Here is a 27,764-nt window from a genome sequence, read left to right on the forward strand (position 1 = left end):
AATGATGGAGACGGCTGCAGATTCTACTTCTAATGAAGATAATGGATATATGAACCGTGTGTTCATAGGTAGCTTACGAAAATCGGTAAGAAACCAAACGGGCCCCCCCCCCCCCCCCCAAACGTTGTCATGAAAGTAGTTTTGTTATTTTTTAAATAATTTGAATATTATGTATTAAGAAATATGTTACTAAAAATAGCAGGTTTAATCAGAATATTTAAATACCTGAAGATACTTATTACAAGTTGAATTTTTTTCGCTCTGGCGCAAATTATAAATTCCTCAGATATTTGTACATTCCTCAGATAATGGAGGAACATGTCAGGGGGTTCCTCAAGAGTAAAGGCTACAACGTCGGTATGTTTATTTGTTTAGATTAGTCGTTTTTCTAATTGCTGTGTGTTTCCGACCGGATGATTTATATTGTCACTGTTTACTTACAGTGTATATTGTTTGTAATTTTCCGCCCGTTTTGCTACACAGCAACGCTGATTATTTGAACATGATCAGTGATCACGGACCTAATCTCTGATTGAATTCATCACACCAGAAGATACAGTTTTTCCAGTTATGAGTTTGATTGTCCTCGATTTGTTCGCTTATAATTAGTTTTGAGAACAAGTAAAACTATAAATTCTGGTCCGGGATCCGGGTCTCGGAAAGTGGTAAGAATAAATAGAAAATATTTTTTTTGTGTTTATAAACACAAAAAAAATATAAATGGAATATGTAGTTTTTTGTACTTTTTGGGTTTTTTTCAGTTTTTTTCACCTTTTGTAATAACAACAATAAAAAGTAATAAATAATGTGAAATGCAATTTTGTTTTTTCGTCGTCAGTTTTGCCTCGATCTTCGGAGGAAACTTCAGTCATTTCTCTTTGTGATGTTTGCATAAGCAGCTTATATCAGTTTCCGTAGCGTCCTTGGACTTTAAGTTTCCTTTTTTATTCTCTAAAGACCTCTTCATGTCCTGGTCATGGGGTTCATGTTCATGAATGGAATGAACTGTGGGTTGGTTCCACTGAACAGATCGTCGAAATCTGCCCAGGAAGCCTCAGTTGGCCTCAGCCGTTCTATGGTATCACGGACAAAAGTCTTTAACATCTTTGATGATGCAGTAAGACTGTCTCCCAACGAGGTAGTCCGACTATCGACTGCGTACGCAGCTCTTCGGAAATTCAATTTTCTATTGAAAGAGTTCCTAATCTTCGTTCGGAAACTCTTCTTCCTTCTTCGATTGGGGAGCAAATTAAAGGAAGGCATGTCTTTAGTCTCTTCACAACTTGTGAAGGATTCGGTCCAATTGCAACCAGCATATCCAAGAACCTCTTCTGTATCTTCTCCAATAAATCCTGGAAGAGCGAAGGCGCCATATCTTTCCTCGCGAGAGTTTGATCCGGGAGATAGGGCGGGAACCGAGAAATCGGGTTCGATGTTGATGCATTCAACCTCTGTGATCTCGTAACTAGATCTTTTGTTGGAGAGTGTAGAGAAAACCATTTTAAATGATTTAAAATAGTTGTAGGAGTTGTCTTTTCAAGCGTATGAATGTGGAAATATCAAAATTGATAATTAGCACGTGCGATGTGTCCTATTACAGGGGATTAGTAGGGGATCAATAGGTTACCTAGCAATGTCGCCCACATTCCTAACTAGCCTGCGCAAAGTTATTTTTCAAGATATTCTGAATTAAATTATTATTGGCGCGCGGCGCTGAACCGATCAATTAAATCGTTAATTTCACCATGTGTCGTATCCCACTAGGCACTAATTGCAATTGATAGCATATTATTTCGAGTTAGTATTACTACTTTGCACAGATCCGTGTCACATCAGATAACATAAACTTTGAGGTAGTCCGGACTAAAATTGCACGGAAAATCGATTAAAAGTACCATCACGAAGTGAGAGTCTTCACTCAGTGTGTTAAAACATAATGCTTTGTCGACGTTTCGGCTACATGCCTTTGTCATAGACAGGACGTATTGATAACTAACATAGGTAGCTCAATAAATGTAATAGATTTGTAGTGTTGTAATTAGTTTAAAACAAACAGTTTGTCCATATTCGGAGTACGTATATATTTCACAAACTTACGGGTTCGGACAAGAATTGTCTACGGTCAGCTTTCCGTATCAGTCACATTTTTCGGTCAATTATATTCAGACAAGATTTGTTTTTCAACAAATATCAAATCGGACAAATAATTCTATGGAGTCGAACACTAATATTTATTGCAAAAGCACCAAAACGATGGCGGGTCTGAGCCACCATACACCACAAGAATCAGCTGTTAAAAAGCACTTTAACTGCAGAGATTTGATCAGCCGGTCGCAAGTAATTACGTGCAAGTAATCACGTGCAACAGCTGACGTTTTACTTGATCTGTGGGGGAGCACCCCTGTCACGTGAACAGTTGGTCCCCTGCTCCAAGTTAAAAGTTTTTATATCCACTTTTGATATGAGCGGAACATTATATAAAAGCGGAACATATATTTAAATGCCTGTTTCATTCCCGTTTAATCTTAGAAAGGACAAAGTTCATAACCCTCATAAGAACTACTCAACCGTCTTAAATAAGTCTAAACAGATAAACCCAGAAATCTTACTATAAGTCTAAACAACAAAGTTCCAATTCAGAATTACGTTCAGTTCATTTTATAATCTTAACCTGTCCTCAGAGGATGTGAAGATTATACGAGATGTGAACGGACAGAGTAAAGGATACGGGTTTGTGGATCTGGATAGAAGTGCACGAGGGGAGCTTCAAGCTAATCATCTTCTTAATCAGGTAAAACATTACACGAGGGGAGCTTCAAGCTAAACATCTTCTTAATCAGGTAAAACATTACACGAGGGGAGCTTCAAGCTAAACATAATCAGGTTAAACACTCCAGTTTTCCCGATTATGTTGCTGAATTAAGAAACAGAAAGACTATTAAAGTACAATGTCTTATCTTACTATGTATAAAGCTGAGACTATAATATATCTAGTAAGACTTTGCTGACCCAAGTCTGTCAATTAGAACAAAACAATACTCAAATTAACCAATAAAGAGAATCTGTTTAGCTGTCAGCAGTGCTTAGTACTGGCAACCGTGTCGTGCTAAATTATCAAGACGTCAGTGTCATATTTTAACTCAGGAAGGCCGGAAGTTGAACTCTGCTCTCTTCGACTTCACTGTCCCTTAATATTACATATTTCCTTGGATATAAGATATCCAAAAAAGTAACACCTTCTTCAACAGTAACATATCTTAATAAAATGTTGAACTTGATCGTCTTTGGGCTGGAGCCTGGAATTAATATTATGGTGTGCAGGCACTAATGAAATTTTGAGTGTTAATAATAAACATCTTGTTCTATTTCAGTACAGAATGTGGTATGATATAAACATTAAAGAAGGGTTCTTTGTTGTATTCAAGTCAGCCTACCGGAAAACCAAAGCCCATCCGGTACAAGTTGTGAAGGAGATCTCCACCAACGAGATTTTTCAAGAGTCTTTTACCATGTTTGTAAATTTCAGTTTCATTCATTACGTCTTTCTCATTTCTGAATCTCCTTATCGACAGTCGAGTGTCATTTTGCATTTGGTCCTTAACACAGATAGAAGTGGAAGCTTAACAAAAACTATTCAATTTCAGTTACCAGACCGATGAAGCAAAGGATGAACTACACCAGAACGTCCCTAGTGTAGGGATTCAAAAGAAACCACCGCAGACTCCGCCCACTCTCCAACCAGTACCTCACTACTTGAACCCGATGTATTATCAGCAATACCAATACCATCTATCTGAATACTATCAATTTGAACAACCTGTGTTTTGTATGTACAACTATAATCGAAACGCTGGAGCTTAAATATGGAGTTTGAATTTTGAATTTCGTCGCCGACTTGAGAAAGCAACCCGATGTAACTTGAAAATTTTTACATCTCTGGCCCAAAATCTGACTGTAAACATCTTGTAATCAGTAAGTAATGTGCTTTGCGCTAACAAAGGTTTTTTACTTTCATGGCTTAATACCATTATGAATACCGATAATAGAATATCTATACCTATGAAACTCGTATTTTATAGACACAGTCGTGTATATTTATTCCTATTAAATATTCAATGTCATAGATATGCGTTTCACTTGTATCACGTCGTGACACCCATTGAGCATTGTCATTTCACCTAGTGGTGTATCGGGGCAACAGCCACGATACAGCACGCACTCGTGCTCGGCGGGCCTACAACTTGAAGCAACGTTTCACAAAGAAAATGTGAATTTACTTTAGTACTTAAAATTCTTTAAGAAGTCAAATTTTAGACCAACATTCAAGGCACGGTTGTTGGAGTAGAGTGGGGTTTTGCATCATCAGCCCTGGACCTTTTAGTGTTCCACGTGCCATCCTAGTCCTCCTTTTACATTTTGGTTTTACTGGGTGGCGTCCAGCCTGTCACTGTCAGTGTCACTCAGCCGCATCTTCAGAAAAAGCCTGAGGTCCCCACTCCCCAGGTAATCCTCTTATTAGACTTGATCCCGTCGATCGTGTGTGATTTGATTGTGCTAGAAGTAGTAAAGACGACGGGTTCAAATAACCATAATAATAAAGCATAATCAATAATCATAGGTCATTTTATTTCGGATGATGATTAATCTTTAAATCACACTACACTCGACTAATTACCTGGGGACCTCAGGCTATTATGTACATAAACATAATATGTAATAGAGATTCGGCGGAATGACAGGCTGAACGCGGCCCAGTAAGACTATAACTATTTCCAATTTCGTCGCGTGACTAATACTAATAGTAATATGTAATTCAGTAATTCAGTACTTAACTTTTCATTGTCATACGTTGTATGACCCGCTGCGCACGAAGTGCGCGGCTCCCCCTGTAGCGTCGAAGACGCTACAGTACGCACTATAGTGAAGCGCACTATATGCTATAGTGAAGCGACCGTGGGGGTCACCACGTGATACAAACTTTTCATTGTTTAATTTGTAATTGTCTCCGCAGCACATTATTATTTATTATACTTGCGCGCTTCGCTATTCTACATTTGTTCTAAGTTGTAGCGGAGCTACGACCTGGAAGTGGAACAAATTGGCATTGTTAATCATATCATTTGTCAAGCTCAAACATTAAACACGTCCTTTAGATGAACACAGAGATTAAAGCAAAGTTTCACCTACCCATGTGCTTGCGGGCGCGCTTGTTCCACAAATAAATAAGAATGAAGAAATGCAAACGAGATAGAGCAAAAACAAAGTAATTAATTGTTAAAGGAGTATACCATACTGTATTTGGTATTGTCAATTATATCACGTCGTGACCCCCATTGTCATGTAACTTGATGAACTGTATCGGGGTGGAAGCCATTGTTAATGGTCTGGCCCGGCGCGCGCTACTTCGTAGCACTTGCCGTCGAGAAGAAAGCGGCGCGCGCTTATACTTCGAAGAAATTTAGACGAGTGACATCCGTCAACCACGATACAGCTGCGCACTCGTCCATGTTGTCACTCTTGCGCGGCGGACCTATATACAACGTGAGGCAAAGTTACTATACCATATACTGTACTATATAGGCAGCTTAGCGCGGGCTCCGTGGAAGATTTGACAGCGCACAGATCTGTTACATGTTATGAGTTACGTGTTATATGTCATGTCGCTCTAACCAGAGCCCTCTCGCTTGCAGTAGCGCGCGACCGTTGTGAAACAAGCGCGTCACGCAGTACGCGTAGGCACATGGCTATGTGAATGTTATATGTTGATTTTGTGTTACCGCTCATTTCGCTAACTGTTAGTGTTAGATCAAATTTATCACTCATAGATTTTTTTGAACGCGCGCAGCGCGCGCACTGGGTTTATTTTTATTTAGCAATTTATTTAATTGTATTCATGCTGTGAATTCAGAATTGCCTCAGACTAGTAACATTAGTACATTGTACTCTATTTTTTAAAGTATATAAGTATTACCTAAAACATGTTTAAGTTCGTTGAGTGTTAATAAGTAATTGTGCAGTGTGGCTGTTAAAGATTTTTAAACACTTTAATATTTTATTGAATATAGTTGATTGACGATGTCAATCCATTTCGATCGTTGCTCTGCGAAGCAAAGCAAAGATCGACGATGCGAAGCAAAAATGCTAGTCAAATAGAATGTTTGAACCACTGAAAATGCCGGTCGCGGTTGACTGTTCACTGTTGGGTGTAAGTGGTTGTAAGACGCTGCCTGACCCACTGTTTTATCGTTGTAGGTTTACAACCTACCAGGACGCGCGCCGAGTTGGACTCGTCGACGGCCAAACAGATATTTTACGAGTATCACCCGTTAATTTTATTGTAGCCGGGCTGGTGGAGAGGGTTGGGGTGCAACGTGAAGCCATACAATTTGCAATTGAGAGTGCAGAGGTAGTTTAAGTTTGCGCGCCGCAAATCAATTCAGAGTGATCCTGTGTGAGTTCCTCCGCACGCAACCTTGAAAGACCGAGGCTTCATGTGCTTCAACTTTGAAATGAACATACGGCCTGTGCCGCCACTGTCGTGGCCTGTAACGGTTGTTTCATTACCTGCACTGCATATCTTTTGATCAAATTAGTTCGTTTATATCTTGTTTCAACTTACAATTGAAATTCAACAACTATTTTGCTCATTTGAAAATATGATGCCCTTAAACCACAGTGCTATCGTTTAAGTAAAGTCAAATAACAAATCTAATGATCATTATACTAAACGGTTAATGATACAGAACTGATGCGGCAAGTATTTTCACTGTGTATACTCAAAGCGATACACAGGATACATTAAAACTCAAGAAGCAATCACCATTCTACAGAACGATACTGTTTTGTTTTTTGCTTTCCTACTTTCTTTTGAGTTGTCATAATATTATCACCAATTGATACATGCTTTTACCCTCGTGGAACCAGTAATATTAAAACTGTAAACTTGTATTCTCTACTGTATTATGTGCAGCAAGTAAGTATTACTAAGTAAAGGCAAATCGACATAGGTTACTTAAAGAAACCGGTGTCTTGTGTCGATTTGTATGCCTTTATCATAGGATACAGCTTTGTGCCACAATTGTCAGTGAAAATAAGTTGCTAATATTGCTTTCGCTAACCGTCTTTTGTTCATATTAGAGTGCTATTTTGCGGACAGCATTAGTGACTTCATCTGTCATCACTTTTTTTATATTAAACGTTTTCACTCGATCCTCAACACTTTTTAAATAATATGATTCCAGCAGCCATGAGTTATGTAGTGATCTGATAAAGTAAAGATTTATGTAATGTAATGGTGGACGCAGCTGTCATAAAAAAGACACAAGACTCGCTTGGAAAAGTTATTAAAAAGCCCCCTCTTACAGAAAAGTTATTATCAAAACCCCCCTTCAGATACCTTCATGATATTATTTCAGAGGTTTGTGTTCATTTCCCGTTCATTTGTTCATTTCCCGTTCATAAAACCGGGCAGCCTAGGAATTCTAGCAATAATATCCATTTTTGAAATCTCCTCATTCCCTATTTGTATGATCATACCTTCACTTCCATTGTAGAGCACACAACTTTATAAACAATTCTCTATCTCCAGGTAACGAAAAGTACCGGTTTTCTTGAAGGACTATTTGAGGACAATGAAAAAGTTGCCGCCAATGTCAAAGTAAGTTTGAAGCGTTTTGTAGATCCCTGTTTGAAAATGTTTCCATTTCCCTCTTTGATCAATACTACCGTGCCCAGTCTGGTATTTAATTTAATTTTCTTTACCAAATAATTTTTCCACAGGATAAAGAGTCCAAGATACAGTACTTACAAAAAGCAATAGATGCCGTAGGTGAGTCTCTCTCGCTCTAAAACACGCATTATCACTTATCAGCTCATCTACAGCGTCACACAGCGTGTAACCATCATGCATGACATGTCACGAGGACACCTGTGTTACATGCATACATGTCCACATGACAAAATATTAGCGAACATCTGTCATTTGATGTTCGTTCATTGTCTGCTAAAAGATTAAAAGCTGCAGCATCGTGTTTTAATGAGCTCAGACTTATCATGATTCATGATACATCTTCATTATTCATCGATGACATCATTTCATTTAAGCCAATATATTTCTGATTTAAGTATCGTTTTACTTCCCTACCTCTATTTATAATTTGATACCATAAAATACTCGTTAAATCTAAGTTTTACCAGATCAGACGTTCTATTATATATTCTATTAATAGAATATATATATATTATATAATTATATATTGATTATTGAAACAAATTCAAACAAAGATCAAACAACTAAGCAATCGTTTGTAATAGGGTGTAACAAAATAACCTACCTACATAATAATAATATACTGATAATGATAGGCTAGGGGAGTGACTCAAGTTATGATAATCCTAACTAATAGATTAATTAATTAATCGCTGTTAAATTTCAAAGTAGACTTGCGCTACCTCCATAATATTAGCCACGTCGTCAATATGAAAAATAAATCACTTACTTACACTAAATTTGTCAACATGGTAATCTGCATTAAACTGAATTAAACGCAAACTACATATTTACAACATACAAATTAAATATTAATACTTTTAGGTTTGGTGTTAGGATCTCAACTCGGAGTTCGTCCGTCTAAAATAATTGCTGGACAAGAACCGGAGAAAACCAACGAATTTCTGCAATACTTGGGCAGATGTGCAGCTAAAGGGGTACGTATTCTTGAAATTTCGTTGTGGATTCAATTTAAAAACAAGAGTGGTGAATTTACTTGCACCTTGTATTGTACACCCGGCTTAGGTGAAACGAGTAACGCTGCTACCACTTATTTTGATTCATTTAAAGAAGCATAAATTTGGAACCTTCAGGCTGATAACGAGGTTGTGAAACGCGTGAAAAAAGGAGAAAAACCGGGGAAGAAATCAAAGTGAGTTTCAAGTTGGGCAAATAGCAGTTAAAGTGAATGGTGGCATGAGCTGTGGGTATAAATTAAGTTTCACGTGCTAACCATCGTGCTTCCATAAAATTGTAAGGTTCCATTTCTTCATAATTAGCAAATAGCAAATTAACAGTATTGCTGTTTCAAATCTATTTGCAGTGCAGCACCCACTCTGGGATTTTAGCACCTTTAGCACTTTAGCCAAGTGCTCAGAAACGTGCTCAATCCAAGCTGGACCTAATAATAAAGCCTCGAGTATTGTGGTACACACACTCAAGTTCGACACGCACTCTAGATCGACACGTACTGTAGTTCGACAAACCCTAAAGTTCAACTTTGTCGAACTAAAGTGCGCTACCTGGACTTTAGTTCGACACGTACTTAAGTTCGACAAAAGAACTTCGACTCAGGGATGAAAAAGATATTCATAAAGATTCAGATTTATTCAAAAAAATATTTTTTAATTCAGATTATCTTCCAATTTAGTTTTTTATCGAACAATTTTGAGTCACATATAAAATTTGATAACATTCCGTGAGCCAGAAGTAAAGGTAATAGTAAATAGTAATAGTAGAGGATGATGTTCGATACGACTACTATAATACCTTCATGCGAGCTTGTGATCCGATAGCGTGCAGCAACAGTATATATAAGTCGTATTATACAGTATTATATAAGTCGTATATAAGTATTTAAACAGTTATATAAGTAGCACCAGTAAATAGCCGTTGGATCACAAGCAGAAACTATTTGTCGAACTAGAGTACGCTACCTGGACTCTAGTTCGACACGTACCGAAGTTCGACAGGGCTGATTTCTTAAGGGGGCAGGGGGTCTTTATGAAATTTCTCTCGAAATTGATTTTATAGTTGTTTCTGATAGAGGGGAGTGATATCTACCAGATGTTTTTGGTCCCATGGAAAATGTTTGTTCCTAGCCGAAATTATTGCCGGTCAAAGGTCAGCGATCATGTGTAATTGTAATGCGCGAGCGATTTTCAATCGCGCGCCCTGAAAATCGAGTCTAAAAATCTATCTTCTCCTACATTTTTTGAGCAATCACCTTGAAACTTTCAGGATATGTTCTAAGAACCATTTAGAAACTTCTGGTCAAAAAACGAGGTCCAAGATTTTCAAAATCGAATAAAAACTTTTCTAAGGCCTATTTTAAAATTCTGATAGACCAGAAGTTTCTAAATGGTTCTTAGAACATATCTAGGAAAAAAATTTTTCCATGGGACCAAAAACATCTGGTAGATATCACTCCCCTCTATCAGAAACAACTATAAAATCAATCTGGAGATCCAACGATATGATTTTCCTGAAACTTTCTAGATAGTAAGATAGCTTTAAGACAAATAATTTGTGCAAGTTTGGGTGAATTTCTATGTGCCAAATTTGAGATATCACTTCAAACACAAGAAAATAGTGTTGTCGGACAGATGTCGCTGTCGGACAGATGTCGTGTTACCAAAATCAATTTCGAGAATATTTCATAAAGACCCCCCCCCCCTGCCCCCTTAAGTTGTCGAACTAGAGTATGTGAATCGAGTATTGTAAGGCTTTGTATAAGAACATGTTATTAATGGCCTCTGCAGTATCAGATTGTGACATTAGTCCCTCCTCAGATCAGGAGAAGACGGCAATAGGAGCAAGGAAAGGAGGTCTTCTAAAGAAGGAGGTGAAAGAAAGTCCAAAGCGGGTAAAGAACGTGATACCTCAAAATCGAAAGAGCGTGTTGGTTCTAAAGAGAGATCGAAGGAACGTGTGAGTGGATCTTCAAAAGAACGTGGTTCCAAAGAACGTCCAGAGAGAGGAAGAAGAGAACGATCGAAAGATGATAAAAAGGGGAAAGCTAAATCTTCTGAACAGGTGGCAGAGAAAAAGGATTCCTCAGAGGAGAGAAGAAAAGAAAAAGGACGGCGAGAAGAAGAGCGCGCTAAAGAAAAAGAAGAAAGGAGACGGAGAAAGGAAGCTGAGGAGGAGGAGAAGAGACGGCAGCAAGAAGCTGCTGCAGCTGCTGCAGCTTCACAAGCTGAACCTGATGGAGAAGAACCATCTACTGCAGCGCCACAACACCAGGTAAACAAATTGTGATTCTACAATGCTGGTGTTAATGTTAGTTTATAAAAATGATACGAACTTATATTATGGTTATGAGTTTAACTTATCGTTCTTAAGAAGACTTATCGACTTCAGGAATAAATTACGATATATGACAATATCTCCATGTTTTCAGGAAGCTCCTGAAGGAGACGAAGAGGCGCCGCTTACAAATGGTTTCCACGAAGACGATGCTCCTGTACGCATTCCACGACCCTCTTCTGCAAAAGGTGCTCGCAGACGACCTGAACCACCCTCCGCAGACCCAGGTATAATCCAGCTTCTAAATTAGAATATAGAATGTTGTAGTAGCTGCTTTACCTACTCTAACCCTGTTTTCAGAAGATAGTAAACCACTGTAACCCAGGGCAGGAGGATCTGGTCCGGGCTAAGTCAGGTCGGCACCGGCGTGCTCCTTCTGCAGGACGACCTCGTAACGGCAAATGTCGCTCCTCAGGTCATAATCTGCACGTTGTACTAGTTTTGCACTGATCACCTGTATTCTTGTCGTACAGTATATGATGATTAGTAACCTATATAATACTAGGTCTCAATTATCTTTGGGTTGGTTTGTGGCTTGTCGTTCTTTTACTTTTAGGGAGCATGGCACGATGATATGTTTTTGATGGATTACTTTTGCAGAATCTTTGTCGTGCACACTGCACCAGCTACCAAACACTAAAAGCGTATAATGCATTACGCTACTTTTCTGTATAATCTAATAATAAATTGTAAACATCGTCTAGTGAGCTGTTATATACTGAGGGGTCCAACGTAGCCTGGCAGCACTGATGAAAGTCTCAACAGACTTGATACACTGTATATATATATACGTACAAAGTAATCAATTGGGAATGTTGAGACACGAGAACTGACACGTCTCAACATCCCTCTTTTACTTTAACACTTTTGTTTAAAACTTGAGCCTCAGCCCACAAGAACGATACTTCAGCAAATAATTTGTTTTTAAAATTTCAAAATAATTTGTTTTAAATGTGTTTTTCCTGATTTTTAAAAGTTATACTTTCTTTCTGATGTTTTTGATGTTAGGTTATGAAAAATGTTCGATCCTAATCATAGTTATGAGTATGTCGATATATAGCATCTCTGGATAAAATGTCTAATAATACCAATAATATAATAATGCAGTAACCGGGGGAGCTGGAGGGGGTTCGGGTACTAAGTTCTGTACGTAATGTCGACTTTAAAGTGTAATTTTGGAATTTTTCAAAAGACCACCCACTCTTGGTCACCCAATACAACTATCTGGAATCGTTCTTTGATTTTGGATTAACTTTTATAGTATTTTGGTACAGCCTAACCCACCTCCTTCGCGGTACTTTCGGATAATAATTAAGACACCCACCCCCTTTTGCCGGCTTTTGCGGTACTAACTGTTGAGAAATCACGGTACTAAGTGTGTCTTGGTATATAAAATAAGATACCCACCCAGAAATTGCATTAAACAGCTCATTAAACATGACTTTTTAGTTTTAAAAGGATCCGATATTGAATGTAAACAATAAAACTAACAGTTGAGATATCTATGCTTAATTAAAAACAGATTATACGATGTACAATCATCTTCTGTCTACTCCAGTCTACTCTTTAGTTGTACGAACTTTTCCACATCTATAGCAGCTCTTTTGGCGGGCCTCTTTGCCGGGCCCGTCACGTACAGTACTCGACAGTCGACACCCCCCCCCCCCCCCCCCTCCGCAGTGACAGTAATTAAGTAATTAAGTTCGATAATTAAGTTATGTTCGTGTAAAAGCTCTTCTGAGTTCTGGTAGATATGTAGACCTTGCCGCCTTAACTTGAATCTTGATATTTCCCTTTGTGAGACGCCTTCCTCTAGCGTTAATTATTTATATTATTCATTTTACCTGAAACATTAAACATTACTAGATGTTTTGTTTGAAAAACTACAGAACTACAATTGCAATACTCTAGTCTGTGCACCGTATTTAACAATTGCATACCAATACTAACATTGCACTGATACACATACTGTCTTCCATAGATCAATCCCCTCATGAATGCCAGGGACGAGTGCCTTATTACCTCTAGGTTTAACTTACATTTATTATTCATGTAACGTGAATATAATTTATTCAACACTATTTTGATATTAGATTTCAAACATTGCTATATAACGGAAGCTTTTAAGATTTACACTATTCTCCACATTACCATTGGGAACCGTTTGAAGTTTCTTCTTTCTGAGCATGTTATTTCAGATTTGATAATCAGTGCCCTCATGTCATATTGGTATTTTAGAAACATGCTCTTTACTCTAGTAGCAGGGAATAGTTGAGTGTGCACTTGGATGTGTACTATTTCTGACAACACAGGGTTGTTTGTTAGGTCATTCTTAACCAAAATCGTGTGGGTGCACAATTTGTTTCGCTAGAGACAACCCTACAGGGCAAATTTTCTAAATTACCCTCAGTCGCGTATACGAGATTTTCGTATTTCGGCTCCTGAAGGTCATAGAGACTTCAATTTTAGCTTAAAATTACCGCAATAGCCATATTTATATACAACTTATGAAGCAACATAATAAGGTCTCCAGTGCTTTGTTTTATAGATATTGACAAAAAACTGTTTTTTGGCTCAGCGAACCAAAAATGGGACTGAATTTTGGTAACTTGAACTAGGAAGATCGTAGAGACTTGAATTTTAGCTTAAAATGAGCGCAAACATCACATTTATATACAACTTATAGAGCAATATAAGCCCTTTAATGCTTATTTGTTAAGATATTGACAAAAATCGGTCATTTTGACTACACGCGTGAGGAAAAATACCAAATTGGGCAACAACTTTGGTTTTTTTTATAAACCAGTTTTGTGCTCAAGTTATTAAAATGTGCTTTGATGTTGTAGATCGGGTGTTTTCTTCCAATATGGGTTTCGGTATAAATCCGGAAGCACCCGGTTCATGGGTGATAGGGGTTAAAAACCCTAAAATGTCAGGCGATGGGCGAGACAATTGTCTGAAGTTGGTTATAAAAACACTTGCACTCTTTGCTAGGGTTTGCTTTTTTCTGCTACATCGATACTAATCATCCCCCTCTACATCATTCTCTTTTAGATACATGATTTAGTTAATCGTTTTTGAAACTGTCTTTGAAAATGATATCTATTGCCAAATTGCTTTTAGACCTTCTGTGTGGGAAAATCATCAAGAATTTTTGGCTGCGGAAAACCGCAAACATATCTTCCATTCCTTTCTGTGCGAAAGTTTAAGTTGTATGCGCTCTACATTTCTCAGGATATGGTTGCCTCTACTCTGCAAGGCACATATAATAATTTGTGATAACTAAGACAGATGGTGCAAGCTGGCCATGTTTTACTTGTGGGTCATTTTGTAACTGGGTTGTAGGAGAAAGCCATTTTGTAACATACTATTTTGAAGGTTTTAATGTGCCCATTAAACATTTTCTGGGGCCTAGCTCCAAATGCTTAAGAACTGTCCTGCTTCACTCGCCGACATTGCGAAAGTGGAAAATTCGCGAGCGAAGCGAGCGAGCCACAAAAAGCAGAAAATTTGTATCTGCGAGGAAATTTTTAACTTTCTGGATGTGGGTATTTGTGAGTGTCATAAGCTGATTGTGTAAGCGGTCTAGATTTATTTATTAATCATTGGAGATTATCCTAATTCCTAAATAAGTTGCAGTGTTAAACTAGCCTAATGGAAAGCAATATGGCGTAACAGTGGGGAGGTGGTGGCGTGTTAGAAGCTAAGAAATGGAAACAACATAATATGTTGGGGTAGGATGAGACCTGAGACTGAGGGTAATTACAGCAGCCGATGAAATTGTAACTGGATCACTGTAATCGCTAAAAGGAAAATGTGCTGACTAGACGATATAATAGGAGGAAACACAATTAACAACTTTTCCCAACTTTTTCATGTGCAGCGAATTTGGAGACAAAAACGCCGCATTAGTAGTCTGAATAATTCGCCAAATTTGCAGCCTTTAAGTAGATTATTGTGTTTAATACGACAATTAATTTACAATGTATCTTACGTTGATTTTGCTGACAATTCAGGATGTATAAACAAGTGTATATTCAATATGATAACTTTGTAACTTTACAACAAGATTTCCAACATATGTGTAAAGACGACTAACGCGACTAAAGTGACTCGGTTTCAAACTGATCAGAGATTGTGCTATTGTGATCCAGCTTGACAAGTTATTCGTTTGCTAAGAATCACCCTCTTTTGTTTTGTTTGATCAGATATCGATAGTTTTAAAAGTCAATGCATTATCAACTTGCCTTCTGATAATAATGATTAAAAATTTTCTGAGAATATTTTTAGGGAAGAAAAATCATTCTAGACACAATATTATGTTTTTCCTGATTTTAAAAAGTAATTCTACTTTCCAATGTTTCTAATTTTACCTCATGTCAAATGTTTGACCCTAACCATATATACTTGAAACTGCACCAAGTATGGTATGTATGTTCATGAAATACTTGGTATGAAATACTCCGGGTTACTTAGTATAAAATACTCAGGGACCAGGGTTACTTGGTATTGTATTCCTACTTATCTGGCATGCTCTGTCACACTAAATTTGATATTGCAAGATCACACTTGGTTGCTTGGTTGCTAGTATTGTTGTAAAACCCTGCGTTATGCGTTCCCTGGATGCTTGTGTTTAAATGTACCATTATTTTTTGCTATGTTTGTACTTGTACTTGAAAAGGTCTCCTCCTAGCCGTTGGAGTGGCCTGCACCACATAGTAACTCCTTTCTCCGGTGTATTAGACCTCTCCAGTGAACCCTGTCTGTAGCTTGTTGTTCTGCTATGTTTGCTTATTCTTAATTTCAGATAAGATTGTTTATTCATTATCAAGTTAATAACAGCTTTGTCTTATAACAAGATCACGTGATGACAAGTTCTCGAAGTGACAAACCAGTTACCGCCCCTCTCATCCAAAGGGGCGGTCCTGACAAGAACCCTCCTAACCACTTCAAAACAGCCCTCCTCTGTGTGATATCTCTGACTCTGGGACTCGTACAGACCATCCCCCTAGCTATCCTGATACCTGAGTCTCTAAACCTGGGACTCTCCACAGCTCAAGCCTCCCTTATCTTAGCAGCATGGCCTGCCTCCTCCCTTCTAGTCCTCCTCATTCAGCCCCTCATGAACCGTCTCAAAACCCCTCTCTACCTCATTCTCACGGCTCTGATCAACTCTGCTGGGTTTTGTTCGTTCTACTACTCTGTTACTGTACCCCAGTATTACCTCTATCTGGCGGTTCTGGCGCGGTTCACCTGCGGTACTACTCTCTTCCTCATCAACAACAAAACAGCTGTAGGAATAACAGAACATCTTCGTGGAAATGTCAGCAAGTCCTCTACTCTTTGGGAGGTATTCAACTCAGCAGGTCAGGCCTGCGGAGCTTACCTTGGATCCGTACTGGACAGTAAGATCGGGTTCCCTCTCTCTATGGCTGTGTCTGGGGGAACGATACTGGTCACCGTGGTGATATTATCTTGCTTCTATCCCCGTGACTATGGTAGAGTTGACGAGAGTACCGACACTTCAACTCGAGATACCTACCGTCTCTACGTATCTCGTGATATGCTGATATACTGCTGGTGCCCAATGGTCTGCATTGGAGGTTGTATGGTGTACGTTGAAGGAATCATCACTGAGTTTTACTTAAAAGAGTTTCTAAAATCCTTGCAGTTTGGCGGTGTTCTGATAGGTGTAAGCGGTATCGTGTATTGTATATCTGCCACTGTAATAGGGTTGCTACGGGAGAGATGGGCAAGTTTGACGATTATAGGTCTGGTGTTGGGTTTGTTTGGATGTGGAGTTGTCCTTCCTTTTATCGGACCAATGGTCTCTCCTCCAGGACAGTTTAAACTCTACCTCTCAGTCGCTACTTTCAATCTACTGGGAGTTTGCAGCTGTGCTATTCAACTCAACTCCCTAACCGTATCAGCTGCTGCGCTCACTAAAATACTGGATAGTCAGACGGCAATGTCAGTCTCTTTGAACGCCGTCAATGTCGCATATAATCTCGGGGCGTTTGTCGGTCCAATTATTGCTGGCAATCTGTTGACCTGGTTTGGTTTTAGTGAAGTTTTTGCAATTGGGGCTCCGTTTTTTATTTTAGCTGCTGTTATTGTTGGTGTTGCCCACGTTAGACAGCCCAGATAGTCGAACTATTCGTTTTTCAGTATTAGGGGGCAGGACGCCATCCCCATGTTCCTAACCATGTTCCTCAAGTGGGTCTAAGACAATCCTCTCTATAAAAAGAGTACAGACCGTTGATGAATTTAATGCTTACCAATTTTTAAATAGTTATACTGTGACTATAAAGATCTCGTATTTTTTTTATTGAACAATTTAAAAAAGTTAAACCACCGAAAGGATATTTATGTTTGAATTTTTCTATCGTGTGTTGTCGTCTAAATGAAATGTCAGATAATCTATATTGTTTGTAAAAACGCTACGAATACTAACGGGGGGGGGGGGGGGGGGGGGGGGGGGGCCAATGGCATAAAATGGCATAAAATGGCATAAAATGGAGACTTTTTCTATGGAGAAAATGGAAAAACCCATGAGTAATTCTCCATTTTCTCCATTTTATGCCATGAATTTTGTCTTCGAAATTTCATCTTTAACATCATTTAACACCTAAATTGGACATCCTAACATGTTTATTTACGCTTACTAGGGGCGTAACAAGCTTATGAAAGCTCATAGTAGGCTACTAGATGCTTATACTAGGTTAGTAGAGGCACACTTCAGGCAAACTCATAATTACTCAAGCCTAGTGTAAAGTTATTTCTACAGGCTACAGCAGGAGTGAGTAATAGGGGAGAGTAATAGGCACTGAGAAGTGAGACCTACATCCTCGACAGTCGAAACAAGCTCGCACTGCAAAGGGGAGGCCTGCCTTCCGAGATCGCATTACCAGGGGGAAGCCTCGAGTCCAAATTTGTGTATCGAGGGGTAGGTGCAGACTTCGATAAACCGAAAAACCAAAAAAATATTTTCGGCTTATAATGAAGAGGGTAGCATGAAACGTAGAGAAAAGTGGTTTTTAGAAAAACTTTGAAAAATTTTGACTTAAAAAATTTTCGGCCCGAGTCATTCTCGATACGTACCTCTCGTATCGAGAGCTCCTGATTCCGAGCTCGTGTTGCAAAGGGGAGGCCTGCCTTCCGAGATCGCATTACCAGGGGGAAGCCTCGAGTCAAACATTGTGTACCGAGGGGTAATTTTTCAAATTTTTTCTGAAAACCGCTTTTCTCCACGTTTCATGCTACTCTGTTCATTATTTGCCGAAAATATTTTTTCGGTTTTTCGAAGTCCACACCTTCCCCTCGATACACAATTTTGGACTCGAAGTAATGCGATCTCGGAAGGCAGGCCTCCCCTTTGCAACACGAGCTCGGAATCGGTAGCTCTCGATACGGGAGGTACTTATCAAAAATGACTCGGACCGAACATTTTCTAAGTCAACATTTTTCAAAGTTTTTTTCTGAAAACCACTTTTCTCCATGTTTCATGATACTCTGTTCATTATTGGCCGAAAATATTTTTTCGGTTTTTCGAAGTCCACACCTTCCCCTCGATACACAATTTTGGACTCGAGGTAATGCAATCTCGGAAGGCAGGCCTCCCCTTTGCAACACGAGCTCGGAATCGGGAGCTCTCGATACGGGAGGTACTTATCGAAAATGACTCGGAACGAACATTTTCTAAGTCAACATTTTTCAAAGTTTTTTCTGAAAACCACTTTTCTCCATGTTTCATGATACTCTGTTCATTATTGGCCGAAAATATTTTTTCGGTTTTTCCACACCTTCCCCTCGATACACAATTTTGGACTCGAAGTAATGCGATCTCGGAAGGCAGGCCTCCCCTTAGCCCCTTTGCAACACGAGCTCGGAATCGGGAGCTCTCGATACGGGAGGTACTTATCGAAAATGACTCGGACCGAACATTTTCTAAGTCAACATTTTTCTAAGTTTTTTCTGAAAACCACTTTTCTCCATGTTTCATGATACTCTGTTCATTATTGGCCGAAAATATCTTTTTTTTAAATAATTTTTCTCGAAATTCTAAATTTTTCAGGTTTTCAATGGCATAAAATGGCATAAAATGGCATAAAATGGAGACTATTTCTATGGAGAAAATGGAAAAACCTATGAGTAATTCTCCATTTTCTCCATTTATGCCATTGGCCCCACCCCCCCCCCCCCCCCCATACTAACATACAACTATTTCTGATTTCTGTCACTACAATTAAGATAAAAACCATCATCCATCAAGTGGTCCTGCTAAAACCGTGTGTTAGAATGAATATGAAAATGTAAAAGCAACAAACAAGTTATAAAGTATGAATATTTCAGGGGGAGATGTGAAGCGGTCGTACGCTGAGGCAGTGACAGGTGCAACTACAGGGGAGCCCGCTATTCCAATCGTGGCAGGGTATGACACTTTCTGTTGACAAATTTAGTTTACAAGTCCTAGCAAAGTATAAAATACGTGTTAAAAGATTATTTTCACAATTCGAATGGTCTTGAAACACGGTATTTGTGGACCAATATTGGTGTATATATCACTATTATATTCCGTCTAAACAAAAGTAAGAATAAATTTTTAGCATACCTTTCTCCTATCGTAACTTCTAAACTTGATTAGGACTATATTATGTATCTAACCCACTGATTAATCCCTTAAATAAGTCGTGATTTATCAAAACAAACAAAAGTAAATAGGGATAATATGAACGCTTGATAAGATCGATAAAACTGACTTCTGCTAGTGATCGAGGACAGATTAACAACATATTGTGCAATTTAATTTAGGTCCCAAAACTGAAACCTAAACTATTGTGAGCGTGAAATATCCAAATCGTATAACAGGATGATTTCCAGAAACAATTTTAAAATCCGCTCGAAAATTGTTGTTTCTGTATATAGCACTTACTTCTAATAATAACTTTAAATGTCCAATTTAATACCCGTAAATAAATTCACTAATGGAATATGTAAAGTTACAAATATCTTTAATTCTTCAGTAAGCGGAGAGAAAGGCCCACCAGTGCCCGCCCAGCCCCACCCAGGATCAAGAAACGAGACGATGACTCGACTGAGGACATAGCTGTCAGGTTCGTACAAAATATTCAAACTATCACCCTCATTAATCGTTATGTTGGAGCGAAATGCAAATACAACCGCTCATTCACCTTTACGGTAAATTTACTTATTTAACTCAAAGTTAGGAATCTCTAACGTCTCTGGTATTCGAAAAAAAAAACAGTTTAAGAGACAATTTGCATTATGTAGACATTTGGTTGGCATTAAAGATCATGCGTAACAATTTTGTCGTCAGAGCCTATTATTATTGCGTTATGGCTAAATTATTGGCATTTGAGATAACTTATGATTTTTAAAACTAATATTAAATCATTTACGGTATGAGACATAAATATAATAGGTGTGTCGATTCCTATAATATTCTTGCTCTTGAATCAGGTTTAATTTGTCTGGAGTTAAACTGATTTGTCCCTGATACTCTGCTCACTCCTTTACATTAAATAAGATAAAGACTTAACATTTACTCTTGTGACGTTGTCACGTGATCTAATATCTTCAGTATTTGATGATGCTTTAGTAAAAGATGTTGCGATATTCCAATTCCAGAGAATCGTTCTTAAACTAATTGCTAAAATCCTTTAAACATGTTTAAGGGGGAGCCCCTCCTTGCCCCCCGGCCCCCACCCCTCCCCCAGCCCTGGGTCAGACAATAGATAAGTGATCATGTACGTGATACATTAAATCTAAATAGTATATAAAATGTTGACCCACATAATGGAAGTATTACGTAATAAGTAATTAGGTTCCGTACCTTCATATCAATATCAGTACATTATGTTATATTTACTCTCTGAGTCGTCTCTAAAATACGTGAAATTTTCAGGGAGGGATCAGGGAGGCCCCCAGCTGGAATTATAGTGGACACCAAAGCAAGCAACGAAGAAGACGATGACGAGATGTTCGTTAACGAGGAGCCCGAGGAGACGGCCGCCATCAAACAACCCATCATCATGGGGGGTAGTGGTGGTTCTGGAGGTCAACACGGCGGTCTTGTTCAGAAGATTATAGACTCTCAGAAACAGTATTCTGCAACTGACAAACAGGCAAGTTTTTGTGTACCGTATTTGTGAATAGGAAAATTGTTGTGTAATTAATGAGTGTAATTCAGGTACCTAAGGTTTCCCTAGTTAAATCTATCAGGTTTCTATGTCAGTGCCACAGTTCCTTGGTTTCGTTTCAGCCTAAATCCTAATGCATGTACTCCTTCAGGAAGAGAAAGCGCCCATTATGAATCAAGCTGCCAGGCAAAAAGAGCGGGCTATGACAAAGAAAGAGGTAACTAAATTTTAATTTTAATGTCCTACTCACATTTGAATGTTCGTGATCAATTTTTAAATATTGCCTAATCCATCTGAACCGTATGTTTTAATGGCCGAACTTCACAGATTAGAATTAATTCGTTTTTTCCCTACTTATTCTATGATCGTTAGAAAATATAAACTTTATATAAAGGGAAAGCGAAACTTTCATCTTGAGGTTTTGCAGCCCAAGTGTGCCTTAACAATTAGTGGATTAATATGATAATATTTCCTTAAAACCACATACAGTTGGATCAATTATACACTTTCCCAAACTTATGCCCCTTAATTTTGTGACCCATAGCAACTGACACCTGATAGACTAATAATGGCAATGCTTTATCGCTAAGCAACGCTTCGAAATTTTGCGCTTTTTGTTATGAAAAGAACATTTTGTCAGCGGTCAGTGTGTTAAGAAGTATTGCGCGCGCAGTAATGAATTAACTTTACCTCATTTCGAGCGCTTTCCAAATTTAACGGTACTCACTATCTACAAGTTATGACATTGAATCGTGCCATTTGCAGTATAGTAGATTCAAACTCTTTTCTAAAACGGGAGGCCGACAAAGGGGGGCCCCCGATTATTAGGGGTCAGATCATATGACGTATAATTAGTGATGTGACGTATAATTAGTGATATGATCCATCAGTTGAATTTAATCACCAACACCATGAGAGACACCCTCGACAAGATCTTCAGAGAGTTTGAGCTTCCTGTCTAAATTTTAGTCTTCAAACCACCAACCCAACCTCTTGAAAAAACTATGAATTTACAATCTAAAATTATAAGCTGGAACATCCAATCAACGAATACAACTTTTGGCTCTAAGTTTGATGACCCTCAATTTTGTGCCGTCTTTGACAAGTTTCCTTTTGTCTGCCTTCAAGAACTCTCTGGCCAGTACATGAACATTAAACATCATTGTACCAGCGCTGTTTCTTTTCGCGCAACAATGAGTGCAGAGTGACCTGACCAAGGCGACTGTAAACAAAATATGTATTGTCTATTGACTTGTTAATTTAAATCAAAAGTACGGAGTTAAACTGGGCTAGATATAGGGTAGAGTTCACATGTTCTGTAAATCATAGCTGGTGGATCAAATCACTAATTATACGTCACATCACTAATTATACGTCATACGATCTGACCCCTAATAATCGGGGGCCCCCCTTTGTCGTGCAGCCTCTAAAACATACCAACTTATGAATTCTAATTTCAGATTGATCAGCTGAGAATTGGAATCCAGACTCTAGCCAGTAGCGCAGCTCCCCTCGGTAAAGTACTGGATTATCTGCAAGAAGATCTGGACAGTATGCAGAAAGAACTCGAAAATTGGCGGTCTGAGAACAAGTACCATGAAACGGCTATCAAAGCTGAAGAGAGGTAATGAAACCATTGCCATCCAAATTTTGAAATTTCGTAATTCTACATTCATCAATTGCTGCAACGCCAATCAGTCCAATTTTGACATTTTTCAACAAATTCAAGTTATTTATTTCAGTCACATGGAGAAAACGTTGGAGCCTCTCAAAGATCAGCTAGAGGATACTGAACAGCAGATAATCGACATGGTGAGAGTTTGTCAGTTTTCTGATTTTGGAATGGTACAGCAGGGTGTCAGAATTATTTGCGTGTTTGAAATTTTATGTGTATTTTATATGCTGACCGCTATTACCACATTTCAGATCAACAAGATCAACACGATGAAGTGCAACATTCACAACAACGACCAAAAGATAGGCCAGATGTTATCGACGATGAGCTTCAGTGCTTCATGATACTATCTAACCTTCAACAGTAAGATTGTCTTGCTTCTAGCTCAGTCAGATGAACCAGATTGCAACTACCCGGGTCTAAGTCCGGGGTCAGTGTAATTGTACTGCCGGCAGTACAGACAGCAGTTTACTCGTGTATTTGTGTCATTGTTTATATCAAATTGGACCGAGCTACCCTAAGATTTAGCAGATTTGTTGTTTTGTTGCTTTTATGTCGGCCAGAATCTGATAACTAAATACTTCAGAGTTAATTTCCCTTACTATTATGGTTTTGAGAAAACTTTTGCTCGACTGACTGGAGAACACCAAGCTGCAACCAGTTTAGATTGTTTGGTATTGTTTTAAACATGTCCCTTTGGAATGTACTTTTTTGTGATTTATATAAAAGAGGGTAATAAATTGTACAAATTTTACATTCCTTAAAATAGATAAAATTTCATACAAAGTTTATCTCACATAAAACCCAGGGCGACTAACTTTAACGCGTAAATCACTAAAAAACTACATCTGAATAAAAACGAAGTACAAGCTCATTTTCAAAGTTTCCACAATTCACACAGAAATATCAGAACCATCTCCCATTCCAAATACCACTGAATGTTGTCCGGACAAAACTTTACTTCTCTCCTGCTTCATAGAAGTTAATCTCATATAAGTTTCATCGCACTGTCCCGTTACATCAAGTGGAGAAAGGTCAATGAAAGGTTCTCCCTCAATTTGGCCGCCCAAAACAAAGTTCATGTCGTGTTTGCTGGTGATATTATGACTTGGGTTGATCCCCTGGTTCCCTTGCGATGTGTTCTGAATGTAGTTTTGCTCTTCCATCTGATCCTCGTAGAACTGGTCATCTTTTAGATCATCCTCGTCCTCCTACAGAGAAAGCACAGTATTATCAAAGATAAGGGGTTGAATTGTGGCTTATAAAATCAAGCACTTGATCCTTGAGCTCACCGGATGATGGTATTAATAACAGGCGAATTCCGATTATGTTCTAAGTACTAAACTGAGCCTTACTTACCGGTAAAAGTGGTACATCTCCACGTTTCTTTCTCTCCGGACACTTTTCAGTGTGTCTCCTCAAGTTGGAGTAATGTGGGAAGGTGGCCAGGCAGAACCGGCAGCTTTTCTGGCAGCCCCGCTGAGAATGGGACCTGATGTGCCGGACCAGGTGGGACGACTGGTTGAAAGATGTAGGACACATGTGACACGTATAGGGGCGACTCTGTAACGAACATTTAGAATTAGGTTACAGAATCTGTAATTCTAATATTTCTAATATTATTCACGAGAGGCAATCAATTTTCCTGAACGACTTTAGTATGCTGGTGGTATTGATTACTCAGGTACTTACTCTGGTGTGTATCCGGAGATGTCTCTTCAAATTAGAGGGGTCTCCAAACCCTCTGCTACAGTATTGGCAGATGTGTGGCTTCTCTCCAGTGTGCAGATTCATATGTACCTGACAAATTTAGTTACTCTATTATGTCAAGCCAATAACAGGGTAACTATAACCTTGAATCATGGAGTAATGATCAGTTATTCAAAAGAAGCCCTACGAGTCTCACCTTTAGTGAACTGTTACTGGGAAAAGTTTTCCCGCAAAAGTTGCAGATATTGTTCCCTTTTCCATTCGAGTCGTCTAAGTCCTCTGGGACTGCCTCAGTACGAGTGCAGCTTCTTCTGTTGATCCTAGCTATTGGATCACTTGTTGGAGAGATCTTCTGGTTGTCTGGCTTGTTTTCGTTTCTCGGTCTCCTGAGAATATGTAAATGGATTGGTCAAACAATCAATGCAATAGTAGGAAATTATCTCGGATTAATCCAAAATGTACCTCGTTCAACTTAAATAAACAAAGGCAAAAGGATAGAGTTCTTGTTTTTTAACTAACCTGAATTTGTATCGTTTGTTGACTGATCTAGTTTCCTCTTGCGGGGTCTCTTCAACTGGACCCGCTTCCCCCGCACACTGTTCCTCCTCATCCTTCTTCCCCTGGTACAAGTTCTCTGCTATGTTGATCACACTGAGTGACTTGTACATGTTACAAACGTCCACAAACATCTGGTGTTTGGTCGCATCGTCCATGTTGTTTATATTCTCATCAGACTGATCTACAAAGGACATGAAGACTGTCCTGACTTTATCCAGAGCCCCGGGGTCGGGAGGGCCGGGTTGGTGGAGTGTGGGAGTCAGGCCTGGTCCTGCAGTGAGGGGAGTTAGATTGTGGTACTCAGGAACCATCTGATCTGAAGGCATTATACAACCTGGGGGCGGGACTATCTGTCCTTCGTTAAGCAGCTCTATCTGTGTTGTCATGTTAGGATCACTGAACTGTCCTTCTATCTGAGCTGCCATGGCTGCAGGGAGTCCAGTATCTTTGTTGCTCGGCTTCCACTCTCTGAAACTGCTATTTTGGCGTCCCCGCAGGTTTGGGATGGTAGTTTCAGGCTGAATGTCCATTGCAGGGAACCCCCCTCTCATCTGAAGCTGTTGAGCATTCTGGGTATCTTGTAACATCTGCTGATCTGCCAACGAAAATCCAGTTAAGTTGTAATCTTCTTTACCAGCAAGACTGTACGGACTGATTTTATCAAATAGGCTAGGATCAACAGTTTGGCCCCAGCTAGCTTGATAAGCTTGCTCGATGGGAGATAGTTTCTTGTCGCTGGACATATCCATCATGTTGGTTGTGGGGTACTGCATAGAGTATCCGTCGTAATTCTGATACATGTTGTTATTGAGCTGTTGCTGGTACATTGCTGAGTTATCGGAAGGGATCCCGCACAAGTTAGCCACATCATTGAGGGTATAATAGTCACTTGGAGAGCGGTACAATCCCGGGGCGGTGTCTGTAGTCGGGGTCATGTAGTCAAGTGACGACAAGTTTTGGTCATCAATCTGGGCCATGTTTAGATTGAAACCATCGTCCATCTGAAGTGCCTGACTCAAGGCAATGTCTTTCTGGAGTATCTTGGAAAGCTCCTCGGGTTTGTTAGGTTCGTACATTCCGTACTGATCTACATAACCCTGACCCTGAAACTTCTTGAGACCACTCAGAGGATCGTTGTCTTGCTCGCTGTAGGGGGAGGGTGAGGGGGTGGGAGAGACGGGGGCTGGTATTCCATAGTCTGGGGGAGGGATGTAGAGTGGCATATTTTGATAAACTGGGCCTGCCATGTAATTGGTCTTCACCTGACCTGGCACTGTCATGGTTTGACGAGGTTTCATAAATGATTGGGCAGTTCCGTCGTCATATAAGCTGGCTAGAAATGGCTCTGGTTGTTGAACAAGGAGGTTTGGATCTTGCTGTGGCATGTTCAACCTGTTGGAGCTGTTGTCAGAATACAAGATTTAACAAACACTACATTTGTAACAGCTGACCAAATTATCGATCTATCAGTAACTTTGTACTTTCCAGATCGTAAAAGAAAGAAAAAGGTTAAACTAAAAAAGACTGAACTGGTTTTCTCCAATTTTATTGCAGTTTTTTCTTCAGAACTATTGAACTCATTTTTCATGACCGAACTTTCCTGCTCCTAATCGGCCAAGCCAATTTGGATGTTGTAAACCTAATAATTACAAAATCAATCTCTGAATGTGAAACTTGGGGTCCAAATCACATAATATTAATCTCATCACTCAACATTTGCTCAATACTCCTGAGGTTTCTCATGTCCAAGGCTTAAAGTGTATTTGTGCTTCTATCAAAATAAACGCCCGATGCAATGCTATAGATCTCAGATCACCCAAAACTGACTCAGACTCACTTATATTTTTGTGCCCAACAATTCAGAGTATAATAGTTGCATTATAATAATATGCCATGTCATGACTGGTAACCAGAAGACTTTCCATAAAATGACTCTCATAGTAAGGAGTCTCCAATCCAAGGTAGGAGTCTCCCGATCCTATTAGAGACTACGGCAATAATTAATTGGAGACACCCAGTTCAGCCTTCACAAGTTGAAAGTCTCTCAAACAGAACGAAGAATTTAACAAACCGATTGATTTGTGTTAGCAGGCCCCTCTCTGTTCAGGAGAAGGAAGTGAGATCTCAACAGACCGGGTCACGTGGTCACTCAGCTAGGTCACGTGATGTCAGATTCAGACCAGGGACAGGTGCTGGAGGAGGAAACCACCCTTCGAGTGTATGTTACAATACATGCTCTGTTTTTAGAACGCTGTGTTAGCTGCAGCCTGAAATCATTGTATTAGTCACATGTGTTTATGTGATGAGCTTGCTGAAACATCGCAATGAACTTTCAAGGCTTAGTTTACGGATTGAGAAATCTGGATCAGAAACAAATTTGTCATTTAATGCAGTACCTGTGGGAAAAAAACGTTCAGTTGAGGTAGCATTTCCGGAATTTGAGGGTGTATGTTTTGAGTGGATGGTGTTGGTTCAACAATCCCTCAACTCTTAGCTCTGTCGTAGGAAGTGTCCACTGTCCTGTACTTCAATTCGTAGAATTCTTGAAACACCATACTGCTGCACTTTGAGATAGTTAGTTTAC

At 39.2% G+C, this 27,764-nt stretch overlaps 5 protein-coding genes across 6 annotated transcripts in view; 3 read left to right on the plus strand and 2 right to left on the minus strand.

The window, feature by feature from the left end:
• LOC134811773 (V-type proton ATPase subunit H-like) overlaps window positions 1–2,029 on the minus strand; it is a 103,528-nt gene extending 101,499 nt beyond the window's left edge. The window contains exon 1 of the mRNA XM_063818830.1: window positions 2,005–2,029. The gene's annotated coding sequence lies outside the window, so the exon portion shown is untranslated. The remainder of the gene's footprint in view (window positions 1–2,004) is intronic.
• LOC134811780 (uncharacterized) lies at window positions 1–3,945 on the plus strand. Its single transcript, XM_063818845.1, has 5 exons — window positions 1–85; window positions 306–357; window positions 2,682–2,791; window positions 3,372–3,511; window positions 3,645–3,945. The coding sequence occupies exons 1-5, from the start codon at window positions 2–4 to the stop codon at window positions 3,859–3,861; spliced, it is 603 nt and encodes a 200-aa protein (XP_063674915.1). The 5' UTR covers window position 1; the 3' UTR covers window positions 3,862–3,945.
• Window positions 154–23,698, plus strand: LOC134811770 (TRAF3-interacting protein 1-like). 2 transcript variants are annotated; one of them, XM_063818826.1, is made up of 15 exons: window positions 154–163; window positions 7,240–7,417; window positions 7,589–7,657; window positions 7,780–7,828; window positions 8,594–8,706; window positions 8,863–8,921; window positions 10,561–11,014; window positions 11,172–11,304; window positions 19,430–19,508; window positions 20,101–20,190; window positions 21,003–21,222; window positions 21,389–21,454; window positions 22,698–22,861; window positions 22,980–23,049; window positions 23,164–23,698. In XM_063818826.1, the coding sequence occupies exons 2-15, from the start codon at window positions 7,292–7,294 to the stop codon at window positions 23,254–23,256; spliced, it is 1,785 nt and encodes a 594-aa protein (XP_063674896.1). In that variant the 5' UTR covers window positions 154–163; window positions 7,240–7,291; the 3' UTR covers window positions 23,257–23,698. The 2 variants fall into 2 exon arrangements, with proteins under 2 accessions (XP_063674896.1, XP_063674897.1); XM_063818827.1 differs by having other exon boundaries at window positions 21,003–21,226; window positions 21,393–21,454; window positions 23,164–23,352.
• Window positions 10,293–27,764, plus strand: part of LOC134811777 (proline-rich protein HaeIII subfamily 1-like) — an 80,093-nt gene continuing 62,621 nt past the window's right edge. Inside the window, exon 1 of the mRNA XM_063818837.1 lies at window positions 10,293–10,303. The gene's annotated coding sequence lies outside the window, so the exon portion shown is untranslated. The remainder of the gene's footprint in view (window positions 10,304–27,764) is intronic.
• Window positions 23,651–27,746, minus strand: LOC134811768 (uncharacterized). The gene is made up of 7 exons (XM_063818823.1): window positions 27,577–27,746; window positions 27,252–27,447; window positions 25,142–26,572; window positions 24,819–25,008; window positions 24,605–24,712; window positions 24,272–24,475; window positions 23,651–24,123 (listed from the first exon to the last, which is right to left on the minus strand). Exons 3-7 carry the CDS (start codon window positions 26,563–26,565, stop codon window positions 23,806–23,808), a joined length of 2,244 nt encoding a protein of 747 aa, XP_063674893.1. The 5' UTR covers window positions 26,566–26,572; window positions 27,252–27,447; window positions 27,577–27,746; the 3' UTR covers window positions 23,651–23,805.

Source organism: Bolinopsis microptera, chromosome 2, assembly GCF_026151205.1.
Source record: "Bolinopsis microptera isolate Bmic1 chromosome 2, MBARI_Bmic_1.0, whole genome shotgun sequence".
Taxonomy (NCBI): domain Eukaryota; kingdom Metazoa; phylum Ctenophora; class Tentaculata; order Lobata; family Bolinopsidae; genus Bolinopsis; species Bolinopsis microptera.

Excerpts from the sequence above, each read along its gene's own strand:
- LOC134811780 (XM_063818845.1), top strand. The coding sequence starts at position 2 with ATGATGGAGACGGCTGCAGATTCTACTTCTAATGAAGATAATGGATAT. Across the intron at positions 86-305 it reads TAGGTAGCTTACGAAAATCG|ATAATGGAGGAACATGTCAG; the intron begins GTAAGAAACCAA and ends TACATTCCTCAG. Across the intron at positions 358-2,681 it reads GAGTAAAGGCTACAACGTCG|AGGATGTGAAGATTATACGA; the intron begins GTATGTTTATTT and ends ACCTGTCCTCAG.
- LOC134811770 (XM_063818826.1), top strand. The coding sequence starts at position 7,292 with ATGGTGGACGCAGCTGTCATAAAAAAGACACAAGACTCGCTTGGAAAA. Across the intron at positions 8,707-8,862 it reads GCAGATGTGCAGCTAAAGGG|GCTGATAACGAGGTTGTGAA; the intron begins GTACGTATTCTT and ends TGGAACCTTCAG. Across the intron at positions 20,191-21,002 it reads ACTGAGGACATAGCTGTCAG|GGAGGGATCAGGGAGGCCCC; the intron begins GTTCGTACAAAA and ends TGAAATTTTCAG.
- LOC134811768 (XM_063818823.1), bottom strand. The coding sequence starts at position 26,565 with ATGCCACAGCAAGATCCAAACCTCCTTGTTCAACAACCAGAGCCATTT. Across the intron at positions 25,009-25,141 it reads AACAAACGATACAAATTCAG|GAGACCGAGAAACGAAAACA; the intron begins GTTAGTTAAAAA and ends ACATATTCTCAG. Across the intron at positions 24,713-24,818 it reads CCAGTAACAGTTCACTAAAG|GTACATATGAATCTGCACAC; the intron begins GTGAGACTCGTA and ends TAAATTTGTCAG.